This window comes from Hippoglossus hippoglossus, chromosome 6 (assembly GCF_009819705.1).
Source record: "Hippoglossus hippoglossus isolate fHipHip1 chromosome 6, fHipHip1.pri, whole genome shotgun sequence".
Lineage (NCBI taxonomy): Eukaryota > Metazoa > Chordata > Actinopteri > Pleuronectiformes > Pleuronectidae > Hippoglossus > Hippoglossus hippoglossus.
Genome location: NC_047156.1, coordinates 12,343,350 through 12,355,511, shown reverse-complemented (window position 1 = coordinate 12,355,511; position 12,162 = coordinate 12,343,350). Strand labels below are relative to the sequence as shown.

Below are 12,162 nucleotides of genomic sequence, written 5' to 3'. Positions count from 1 at the left end.
TGTGGTGTTACTTTGCTACGAAAATGGAGTGCGCAAGCAAGCAAAACAATGTTTATGTTAAGCTCGCCCTTGTTAGCAAAAACAGTTCAAAAAAATGCATTACGCTGGATTTCACACAAACTAACACAGTCGTAAAACATCCACAGACAGTAATTGGACAGTACTGTGTGTACCACACATTTAATGACAGAAGTGCTGATAAACAGTCAAAACTACAGCTCTCACCACTGTTGATATACAAATGCGCCATCTAGGAAATCGAAGTCAGGGGTGGTGGGGTTCATCCGACCTTCCGAGTCGAAATTCCGAGCTCCGCGGTGTCATGGCACGCGGCATAAGCCCTCTCTCTACACCCACCCACCCACCACACACCAGTCTATTAAAGGTGGGTCACAAAGTGAGGACCGGCCAAAAGGTCCTCACTTTCCCAAAATGTCCTCAAGGTTGTAGGCTTAAACTGGTCCTCACAAAGAGAGCTGTACAAGATCACACACACACGTCTGTACAAGATCACTCACACACGTCTGTACGTCTACCTTAGTGAGGGCACTCATTGACATAATGCATTCCCTAGCCCCTTTCCCTAACCTAAACCTAATACAAACCCTAAAACCAAGTCTTCACCCTCAAATAGCCAATTAAAGTGTCAGAAAGTGAAAACTGGCCAAAATGTCCTCACTTTCCCAAAATGTCCTCACTTTGTATAGGCTCAGAATGGTCCTCACTAGGAATCTATACAAGTACTTACACACACACACACACACACGGAACCCTATTTAAATCCTGTTGCCACTTCTCTTGTCCTTGGACGACTGTTTATAAAAGGCAAAAGCATCTGAGAACACAAAGAGAGGGAACGGCTGCTGTGAAGGGAGCTTTGTCTGCTTTCTCTAATGTAGTTATTTCAATGACACTATGGAGTTGTAAGTGTGAATCAATAGTCCCCAGTACTTTAGGGAAATAATAGAGACAAGGGCACACACACATGCATACACCCACACACACGCAAACACACACTATGTGCCAGCAGGGGGAAGAGTTAAGGGCCAGCACAGGTCAAGAAAATCTGAGAGTGGTAGTGGAGAAGATGATGTCTGATTATTCCATCTTTAGCCTGACGGGAAGGCAGGGATGAATGAGCCTGATCGACATGAGGGCCATCACTTTGGCACTAACAATGGCACGCTGCCTGAGCTTTGTACAAAATGGAGCAGAGCGCAGGCGAGCAGTTCATGCCTCATGGAAACAGCGGATGTATGGGCACTGAGTCATGTTGCTGAACGTGCCCCCAGGAAAGCACCGGACTCTCAAGACTTGGAATTTGAGCCCTTTGCTGCTTCCCGTCCTTGTGACCACAAGAGTTTGATAAGCTTCAGAAAAGCTAATAAATATCTAAAAGCTTCCTTGTGTCTGCTGATGGATGTTGGTTAAATAAAAAAAAGGACTGACAGATGGATCATGTGAACTCGGCCCACTTGGCTTACAACACCCTCGCGTTAACACAAAATAGACGACACCCACATTAATATCATCGCCGCCTTCAATTTAACTCCTCCTCACTCCCAACAAATACTTTCTGTATGGCTCTGCACATACAGCCTGTGCTGCGCGTTTCCCCCTCTTTATCCCCTCACAACTGTGATGACTAAGCCAGCAGGAATTTCTACCTTATACATTTAAAGGGGCAGTCTCAGTACACCCACCCTCACATACATGCCTTGTACTTAAAGTGTCAATATGTCTAGCTCTTAGCCAGCACAAAGGAACCCTAAGTTTCACACAGTTTGATCTCCCTACTAATAAATTTGACCCAAAAAAAAAAGTATGAGCCATGTGGTAGCTGCTGAAATCTTTTTACAAAAGTCTCTGAGAGAAACGGATAATGGTCAATCTGTTTTCTCTCTGACTACTTTTTATTTCTTCCGTCAATAACTTTGTGATTGAATAAATTTGCGCAGAGAGCCAGAAAAACAACCAACAGGGAAAATGGAAACAAAGCAAAATATCCTAGTTGTCATGTAACTGTGCTAAAGCCTTGTGATATTCCATACAGTATTTTCCATGTAAAGACAAAACCAACTATGAATTGATCCGATTAACAAGTACATTCTGTGTGCAGAGCCATGCACCTTCTGTGGGGTCCAAAAACGACCACACCATTTAACATGATGGTGAGCATGGGGATTGAATTCATTTTGAGTTACACATCATTCTAGTGCCATGAAAAAAGTAAGGTTTGCAAAGAATTACTTTGCCCTGTTTTAATGACATTATTTATCTATGACCCATGTTAATGTCTTGCACAGAAGTCAGAAAATTAGATGTCTGAGAAAATGTTTGTTTTAGTGTTTTATATTTATTGAAGAAACAACCTGATGACGCCAGCCTTCCTTTAAACTCTATCCCCAAAAAGATCTTATATAGCTACAGTGTAAGATTCTCTCTGCCCGTCAGCTGCATCTCGTAAAATAAAGTGCTCTCCCTCGCAGTGGAGTGGGCTTCGGTCAGCACACTAAGACCAGAGATATCAAGTGGGTCTCTGGCAAGAAGGGAGTAAACATATTATCAAATGCAAAAGTCTCGCAGGCCGGTGGCAAAGAGCTCTCCTGAATGCTTTCGCTCTGCTGAGTTTCTTCTGGGTTCAGGACAAGGGCACACAGAGCAGAGACTGTCTGCGGCAAAACAAGACAGCGGGCCTCCTTACGTCAAATTGACCTTACATCACTATGGCTCAGATGCTAAAATGCAAACTGACAACTCACCACTTTCACACCAGTTACACCTCAGTTTTGTTTGCTCAAAGGCGAAAGACAGTTTCAGTTTGTGGACATTTTGAATCATTTAACATTCACAAGCAGACTTGGCTTCTCACATTTGTCTGTCAATATCAAAATACAACATTGGGGGACATGATGTTCCCTAGAATCAGAGACTAACACAAGGTATGGCTTGAAATACTAGAATGGAATGCCTGCGAGGCTGAGCATGCCATAAATTTATACTCTGTCACACAAAGGAGAGGAGAGCTATGGGACGTATAGCGATTGTGTGTGTGTGTGTGTGTGTGTGTGTGTGTGTGTGTGTGTGTGTGTGTGTGTGCCTCCCTCCCTCCCTCCCTGTGGTGCTATGAAGACTAACCAGCCCTGAAGCAAGGCCTGAAAACAGCAGCTTGCTTTCCTGTTCGTCTGTCTAATTGTAAAAGCATCTTGTCTACCTGGCTTTGGCTGAGCTCCAGATGCAGAAGGCAGGGCTGTCTGCAGCAAACACACAGACCTGAGCAGGCCAGACACTCTTTAGTCATAGGATTCCCAAAAACTAAAGCAAACAGCGCATCAAGGGATCCAGGGCCTGGCCAAACTAGCTGGTGGTCTACGACCGCTGCAGTGTTGAGAGAATGCCTCCGACAAGTAAACAGTGGGGAGATATCTGACAGCCGGAGCTGTTAACAGCCCCTGATAAGCCCTGCAGAAAAGAGTGAGGTGAAAATAGAGGAGGAAACACCAGCAGAACAGCTGACAGGGAAAATCAGAGATGAGCTCCAGGTTGAGGTTAAGTGAGGTAGAGAACGCTGGTGAAGAAGAAGAAACAAACAGACAGCGTTTACAAAGAGGGGGAGAGCAGCGGCAGGAGAGCCGGGGAGAATTTACGAGGAAGAGGGAGAAGGTGGGATGAAAAACAAGGGGAGGCACAGGCATTTTTCAACCTTCCGAGCAGTGCGCTTAAGGGGCGAGCTTGCCGTTGAGCTTGTATACTTGACATTTGTCTGACATTTCCCCTCAGTGCCCCTCCTCCTGCGTACGGCTCCTCAGTCAGGGCCTCTCTACGCATCGCTGCCTGCCACTAAAAAGCACCCTGAACCAACCTCTGCATTTCCCTACACTGTCACTCCCACTCGCTTCCATCCTGCCACAAGCACAGCGTTAACATGGCTCCCCTCATATTCATAGTCACATCCAAAGGGGCTCATGGAATACACCCCAAACTGTTGTGGGGGAGCAGTATCTGGTGAGTGGACAAACATATGGAAAGAGGGTTTTTGTTGTTGCTCCATGAAGCACAAGAAGGCCCAGAGGCTACGGTAGTGTGCTAGGCAGACAGCGCTCCCTCCTCATGTAGTGTAATTAAAGAGGAGAGCGGGCCGTATTGACTAGAAAACCACGGCATGCCCTTGAAGGAACATCTGTACTGGAGAAAAACAAGGCAATTATGCAGAGGGGTGGAGGGAGGAGAGAGGAATCTTAAGCCAGAAGGGGAGAGGTAGACACATCAAGCCTTTTAAAAGAGGCAGGATGAGAAACATTATCTGCGCACATTCTAACACATATCACGGACCCGCTCTAGCTTCATTGTGTCCTATTATTGTTTCAGTAACTCCTCCTTTTTCCCCACTGTGTCCCACCCTGAAGCCTTTATCTGAAGCCTTGAGACCTCAAGGCCCTCTAGATGAATGCGTTTACCCTGACCTCGGCCTGGGCCTCCGAGAGCAGTGAATCGCCTCAAACAATGCTCCTGCCCTGCCTCGCAAGTCTGACATGTGAGAACAACACTGCTAAACACTACAAAGTATCTGCTGTGGGACCTGACTCAAAGGTCATTGCAAATGCTACGTGCTTGCACAATGTAGTATTTTTTAAATGTGCGCATTTAACAAAGAGATATTCTTATAAAACCCCGACAAATGTTTTAGTTCGCTTCGGCAATTGTGTATGGATCACACATGCATGGGTTTCCAGCGGGTCAGAATAAACAGAGGCACAATGATAAACATCGTATCTTTTCTGCAGACACACGCGGTCACTAGGGAAATTATGCAAGTTAGATTTCCACTGTTTGTTCTAAAGGGTTCCCAAGGGTGAAGGAGGGTGGTGATTGAGACTCTCTACTGGCCATGGGAGCTGTACACAGGACCCCTATAGAGACAAGGCAGAGGAACATTTTCCCACCATTATTTCACGCAGATGAGAGAATAGAAAACAATGGTTCAGAGCCTGGACCAGCTCTCAATGCCAAATCAAGAGTTGACCTCATCCTATTGACGAAGAAAAACACATTCATCATTTTATCTTTTATTTACTCATTTGAGTTGTGGCACAGAGTTGATATTCAGACTCCAGAAAGAGAGAGATACAAGAGCCAGTCTCTACTCAAGTACTAGTGCGTTAATGGTCTATGCAAAATAAACAAATACAGGGAAATGGTACACAACGCCTGTGCTGCAACACTGACATCACCATTTTGCCTGCAGATAAACTACATTAGCATCTGCTAACTATCAAAGCAAAGCAGTGAGAAGACGGGAGGCAATGTGTTGCTCTATTGCATCTTGTTATCAGCATTTAAATGGCCTTGAAGGGACAATTTTCACACAAACACCATAAAATTCAGCGATGGCCATTAGGACAGATCCAGGTTGGCCACAGCTTCTGTGGGCCATTGGACCATCCAAAATAATCAATCAAAATCAAAAATGTTTTTACAGGTCCGGTCCGTCTCTTTTTACTGGAACTCTCTCTATGCCAGTCATTCAGGGTGTGTATGACAATATGCTACATGCACGTTCCAGGGGGAAAAAAGGAAGCAGGCATTACAGGCACAAGCTTCCAAATGTAAAGAAAAAAGTGGCCACCAAGGCTATTTTTGAGGAGCAGACTGAAGCAGTAAGATGGAGGGTAAATTACAGGCTGGGCTACATGTTCAGTTAAAACTGCTGTAACTTGCGGTTACAAAACGACCCCACTGATGGGCTACTTGTGACTATTTAAGCCTTGCTGATGGTGTGTTACAATATAAGTCTGTGCCCTCTGAATTATGTCCTGGAATAGACACATGCCACTTACAATTGCAAAAGCCTTTGAATTCATCCAGAATCGCCTGTCAATAATAGAAAAGTGACAAGGGTGCTAAATCTACTGGGCTATGGCCCTTATGAGACTGTAAACCTATGTATTTAAAGAACGAATAAATAAATGAAAATAATCCAATGATCATCATAGTTCAGGACACGTTTTTATGTTCGGGTTCCGGTTGGGGCTCTTGTGTCCACAGTGGAGGAGAGCAAAGAGAGATGTGAAGACAGAAAGGGGGCAGGGAGGACAAGATAGAGGGCATACCAAGAGGAGGAGAGGAGAGGGGGCACGAGAGAGGTGGTGAAAGGAGAAAATAGCAGGCATGTGGGTACAGTTTCATGAAGAGGAGAAAAAGAGAGGATATTAGACACATGAGGAGGAAGAACACAAGATGAAAGCAGGAGAGGAAAAGACTGAGGCACCAATCGATTAACACATTTGTTCCAATCCTAAAAGGCCTTTGGTTGTTTTTGGCGTGCCACTCTAAACGAGATGCAAATAACACAGCCGTGCAGAAAGACTTGTGGTGCAAGGTTGGCCCAAATAAAAGATGGCTAACCTTCTGCCAAGAATGTCACACATTGCATTGCTCTGTCTGCATGGCATTTGCTAAGTCAGCTGATAGCTTACCCTTCATAAGTGGCAGGGCAGACGGGAGATGGATTCTCAGAGGAACATGAATGGAGCACTGGCTCACTGAATATGTTTTCAGGCCTACTCTTTGAAGGCCCCCAAGTCTGATATTAAAAGCTTGTTGAGTAGTTGTCTAAAGGGAGTAGAAGTCAGGTCATGTGGTGAAAGCGATTAGCAAAAGAAAACTTGGATATAATTGGTCAAGGCTTGATGCTGCACAAATACTTGAAGACATCAGCGTCAATCATGGCAACTTCTTGGAGGTCATACTTCCATCGAAGTGGCCAAAATGTGTCCATTTACAGGTTTGTAATTTTAATTTGAGGGTCTACTGAAATGTTAAAATAAACATTACTTGTCTCATACCATACATTGCTGAAAAGCCTTGTTTCACCCTCTCTCTGAAAGACTCCTGAAACCTCTTGCCATGACCCCCAAAAGAGCCCAGACAGCTCTGGCCCCCTACTAGTCCACCACTTAGAGCGTTTGTCAAGAAAAAGGCACGCTTTTCTGAATTTCTGTGATTACTGTTCTGATGGTTGACATGAAAAATTGCCTGTTAAGTGTGGTATATGAAGGAATTTGAACTTTTAATTTTTTTTAAATCAATGGCTCCTTTTGTGTTAGAAGAAAAATCAAAATAAATGTGACCCGGCTTGCAAAAAAAAAAAGACCTTGCAGAGGAACATTTCTGCCAGAATCGTCATGTACAGCTCAGCTTAGTTTGTCTGTGTCAAACACAGGCTGTGGAAGTATACAACAAAAGGCTAGTACTCCTCCTACAGTATTCTTAAAGAGTCACGAGACGGCTGATCTGTTTGTACCAGTTTCTAATCAAAAAGCACAAGCTGTCCCTCACTCTGAAATCTGCAAGAAAAGGAGCAGCTCAGATATGTAAAGTTGCCGCAAGCTGCTCCTTGAGTGCTGTGGCTGTGTATGAGACAAACTGAACACAGAGACATAACTAAACCAATTCAAACCTGCACACTGAGAGGACTTTCAAATTTAATACACATTAAGACGTATAAATGATATGACCCTCCTCTGAACTGTTTTAAAATAAGCATGACCCAGCCGCGGGGGCGAAGTTAAACGAGGATGACCCTCCCCCAGATTCTTCAATATGCCCCTTTTCATGAATTGCAAAAAGTCCCTAAGGCAAATATTTAACTGACATGGTCCAGACAGGTAGACTAGCTCATTTCTTGGCAGAGCGACTTTAACCTCAACTGAGCATGCCTTTCTAATACCTGGTGCTCTATATTGCAGCCATCCTTCACTCCACAAATAGCCTGATCTTAAGACAAGGTCTCTATAATGAACAGAGAGGAAATGTTTGCACTGGCCCGTGGACAATCCTACAGTCTGACGGAAATGAAGGAAAAACACTGCACAGATTCATGGGACTTGTTCAGAAACGCACAATTTAAGAGTGTTTGTGAGACTGGAAACCACCTACCTCGATCAAAGTCACATCTGCATTTACTGTACTCGCAATGCACAAACACTGCCGCTATTAAAATTAATTCTGCAAAAATCCCATTGAGAGCATCGTCTGCTTCTTTCTTTCTGCACATTCTTTGCTATGATAGAGAATTAAATAAATCATGGGTTTCAAGTTACCTTTCTGGCACTGGTAAGAGGTCCAGCAGCGGTAGTCGTAGTTGTCATTGAACGACGTTCTCTGACAAAGTGGGTTATCCTCCATGATTCCTGGACAGACATTGTCGCACTCCTTAGCCTTCTTATTTCCATTGATAATGTTGTTGAACTCCGAATACATAATGAGAGACCAGTCCACCGAGTCAAGGTAGCAGAGCTCCGGGTTCTTCTCAATCCTCAAGGCTCCCCGGGTGATGTTCCTCAGGTTGTACAGGCCAATGTCCTTCAGGCTGGTCATCTCATAGATCACGAGGGCGTAGTTGTAAAAGAGCTGGCGCCCACGGATGACGCTCAGATTTGGGAAGAGCATGCTGAGGCTGTCCAGGCCAGAGACGCGAAACAGCAGCAGGTAGTCCGTGATGACGGTCAGCTTGGGGAAGCTGAGGGAGCTGAAAGCCTCTGGATGGATGTTGTTGGTCTTGTCGTTGATGAGGAGGATCTGCAGGTAGCCCTCCACCACCGTGCAGTTCTCCAGCCGCTTGAACTCACTGATGTCATTTCGGATGTCGATACTCGGACCACAAACTGTCGGACACAGAGAGATGACAGATGATTCAGAAACATGTAATCCAAAAAAAAGCATTTACAATAGAGAGCATTACTGATTTTCTTTTGAATCAGAGATGAGTGTAATATGAGTGGGGAGTACAACAATGCTATGTATAGTTTAGCACCTGGATTACTTTTGCAAAAGATATTAATTATAATAATCTTCTTGAAGCATATAATCCTGTTAGTCAAGATAGTAAGGTTGCGACTTAGCTGGCAACACGTTATACATACAAATATACTACAGAGCTCGTAAAAAAGAACGTTTCAACATTCTAGAACAGAAGTTAATCTTTGTTCTGAGTGTTCTCTCTGGTTAGGTATTATTATTGTAAAAAGGGAGAGACATTATCATCAGGGTCGGCTGAGCTGAACACGTTCTTAATAAAGAGGTGAGTGGGTAAATTGTTATTTGGTTTCAGGTATCCATCACATCAGACGCGAGCCCCGCATTTCTCAATAAAATGTTTTGTGTGTCACCTCAGATAACCCTGCTGTTTGAACAAGCAATTCCTCTGTGCTCGGAAAACAACACTTGAAACCCCAGTGCCTAGAGCGTCCTCCAATAACACACACACACACGCACACTCACAAAACATTAACAATAAAGACACCATTTATTATTGACGACAATCAACTCCGCTTTAATTGTGCCTCTCAATTACCACACCAGGGAATTAATGGTAAACAACACTTTCATAATGTTATTGTGCTCTAATGCAGCCGGTGGTTCCATAACCTCTTTCATATGATTTATGTTCACTTCACAGACTTCATCAGATCTTTAACAACCCACCATGTTTCACATAGCGATCTGATTTAGGTCTACACTGGTTGTTATTCATAACAATCATATAAAGATATAAAAGGTGGACATAATTAAAATATATATATATATATATATATTTATTTTTTTACTATTGAACAATGTTACGGTCAGTTTTATCAAGTTCATATTTGTACTACTCAGAGTGGCAGTTACTATTACTTAAGATATATCAACCATTTATCCATTACTTTTAATACTTGATAACTATTGTTTTTAGATATATATTTATTGGATTTTGCAGATTTAACACAACAAAAACACTTTCAGAGATCAAACACATTAAAAAACGAGCTAAACTTTAAATTTACTGAAAACCATTTATCCACAACTTTTAGCTATTTCACACTACATTTATAAGCTTCACCTAACAATTGTATCCATTTATAAATTATATCTTTTTAAATTAATCTGACACTTTAAGATTTCTATTTCTTTCATTTTAGCTATTTCAACCATTTATCTCCATTGATTAGCTTCTTCATCACCCATAACATTAAGCTGATTCAAATGTTTATAAATTTAAATCAGCATGTTAACACTATTTACGTTAGCTATCTATTGCAACAATTTGCTCATAAATTTGAGATAAATGGTTCAACCATTTAACCAGAAAGCACTTTAGTCTTCCTATGTTTTCTTACAGGTTTTCACACACTCTCACATGAAGTGTTTGACTGATTTAATCTATATTTTTTTAATTCAAATGAATACAACATTTTTAGAATTAGGCTACTTGAGCTCTCGGAAATCTTCTGACATGGCTCCAAGCAGCCACTGCAGAAGTAGCAACTACATAGCACTGTCTGGGAATCACTGCTTTCATCTAACAGCCAAGGTGTTAAGTTCTTCTGTACCAAGGTATTGCTGTTAACAAGTCGCACATTATTTTGAACTGTCTAAAAGAAGGTTCAACAGTCAGTACAGGAAATGCCTGGACATATAAGCTCCTTGGTTAAACCTGTTATGTTCTTACAGAGGCTTAGGACGCCGTAGCACTGAGCGACACTGTCATAGGGCCTGTCCAATGAGACAAACAGGCATGTTTTCAATAAGAGACTCTGATCCTCATCAAAACACCATCTAACCACCACAGCTCAGGGATAAAGAGCTAAACTGTTTCTGGTCCCAAAATAAACACCGCCACCAGATTTTCTTTCTAAAATAGGAAAAAGAAAACAGAGAAAATGTATAAAAAATAACAAATAGAACCAATCCTTGCACATTCAACCATAGGATGTGTATGTGCTGTCAAAATGTCCCTGTGAGTGAATTGACCCTCGAGACAACAACAAAAAGGCCATGTTTCATGTTCTTTGTTTAAACTAGTCTTGCCACATTGTTCAGGGGGATGAATGGGCTAAATTTGCTTCCGTTTCACTTCTCCAAATTTAGAACAGAAACGATTACTTCAGTAGAGAATAGTATTTGCTTTCTCCAATCAACACCAATGCCCCTGGGATCCACTTGTGAGCCATCGAGCTGCATGTCTTCTTTGTTTCATTGAGAATTTTCTTCCAGCCTCTCCAGCAGCCGGAGAGAGGGAGGAGGGGTGGAGCCACTCCAATACAAAGACTAATTTGTTTGTTAGTAAAGAGAAACTCTAGGCTCCACTTCCTGATGAGGGCATTAATAAAATCAGAGGGTGTCTGGCCAGAGAATGGAGGGGGAGGGGGCATAGAGATTCTGTGGCGAGGGAGAGATAAGGTTTTTGCCAGCATAGCTAAGAAGCTGGAATAAAACCAAACACTACATGTGTGCAAATATATTTATTGACCAAAGGAAGATATTCCACTGTCTCTACATGAGATGGATTGTTAGTCAAATAATGTTGGTAGAGAAAGAAGAATAGGGACAAAGGATTTAAGAATGAAAGAAAAACCTCTTCTTTGTGATTCCCTTGTTCTCCTCATTAGGCATGTTAAGTACAAGGAATTCCAATCATTTCCTTGGACAAGGCCTGAGTAGGATATTGCCTCTAACTAAGCCCCCAGGCATTTCTGATTCTTACCAGTCAATCCATTTGTTGTGAAGACAACAGTGCCTAAATAAGATTGAGAAAACCTTCATTCACCATTACATGAACAAAAAGAAAAGGGGGGGGGGGGGGGACCCATTAAAGTGCTGACGATAATGACCAAGGAAGGTTGTGGATATATTATCGTCAGTGTCCACAGAGAGGGATGAGCCTGCATGCGTTTGTCAGTATCCCCCCGTCTGTATTTGCTTTTCACACTGCTGAGCAAACACGCATATCTCCACAGCGTAACGGGATCCATTGGCTCATGTGTATGATTGATAAACCTTGCCCTAGTCCTCTGTGGAAATGTCATCACACAAACACAATCGCACACCTGTAAGTACACACAGTCAAACATGACCCTGTGTAAGTTGGTCAAATTAAGCCAAGGCTAATGGACACCATTTATCTTGACTTCACGTTAATGTAGATTAAGTAAACCTACAAAGGAGAGTCGGGGATCTCTGAGGGAGCCAAAATGGAGGAAAAGCTCTACAAATTGTAGACTGTGTGACAAAGTCAACAAGCAACCTGGGCAACCTAAGAGGGTAACAGGGAAATGAGCTGGAATTAAATGTTAAGGATATCACAAGCCAGAGAGAGTTTCATATGACACCCTATCCAGC

At 42.8% G+C, this 12,162-nt stretch overlaps 1 protein-coding gene across 1 annotated transcript in view; it reads right to left on the bottom strand.

Annotated features, from left to right (window-relative positions):
• The window catches only part of igf1ra (insulin-like growth factor 1a receptor), an 80,292-nt gene that overhangs the window by 61,137 nt on the left and 6,993 nt on the right, over window positions 1–12,162 (bottom strand). Inside the window, exon 2 of the mRNA XM_034589215.1 lies at window positions 8,103–8,666. Within this exon, the coding sequence (XP_034445106.1) occupies window positions 8,103–8,666 (564 nt within the window). The remainder of the gene's footprint in view (window positions 1–8,102; window positions 8,667–12,162) is intronic.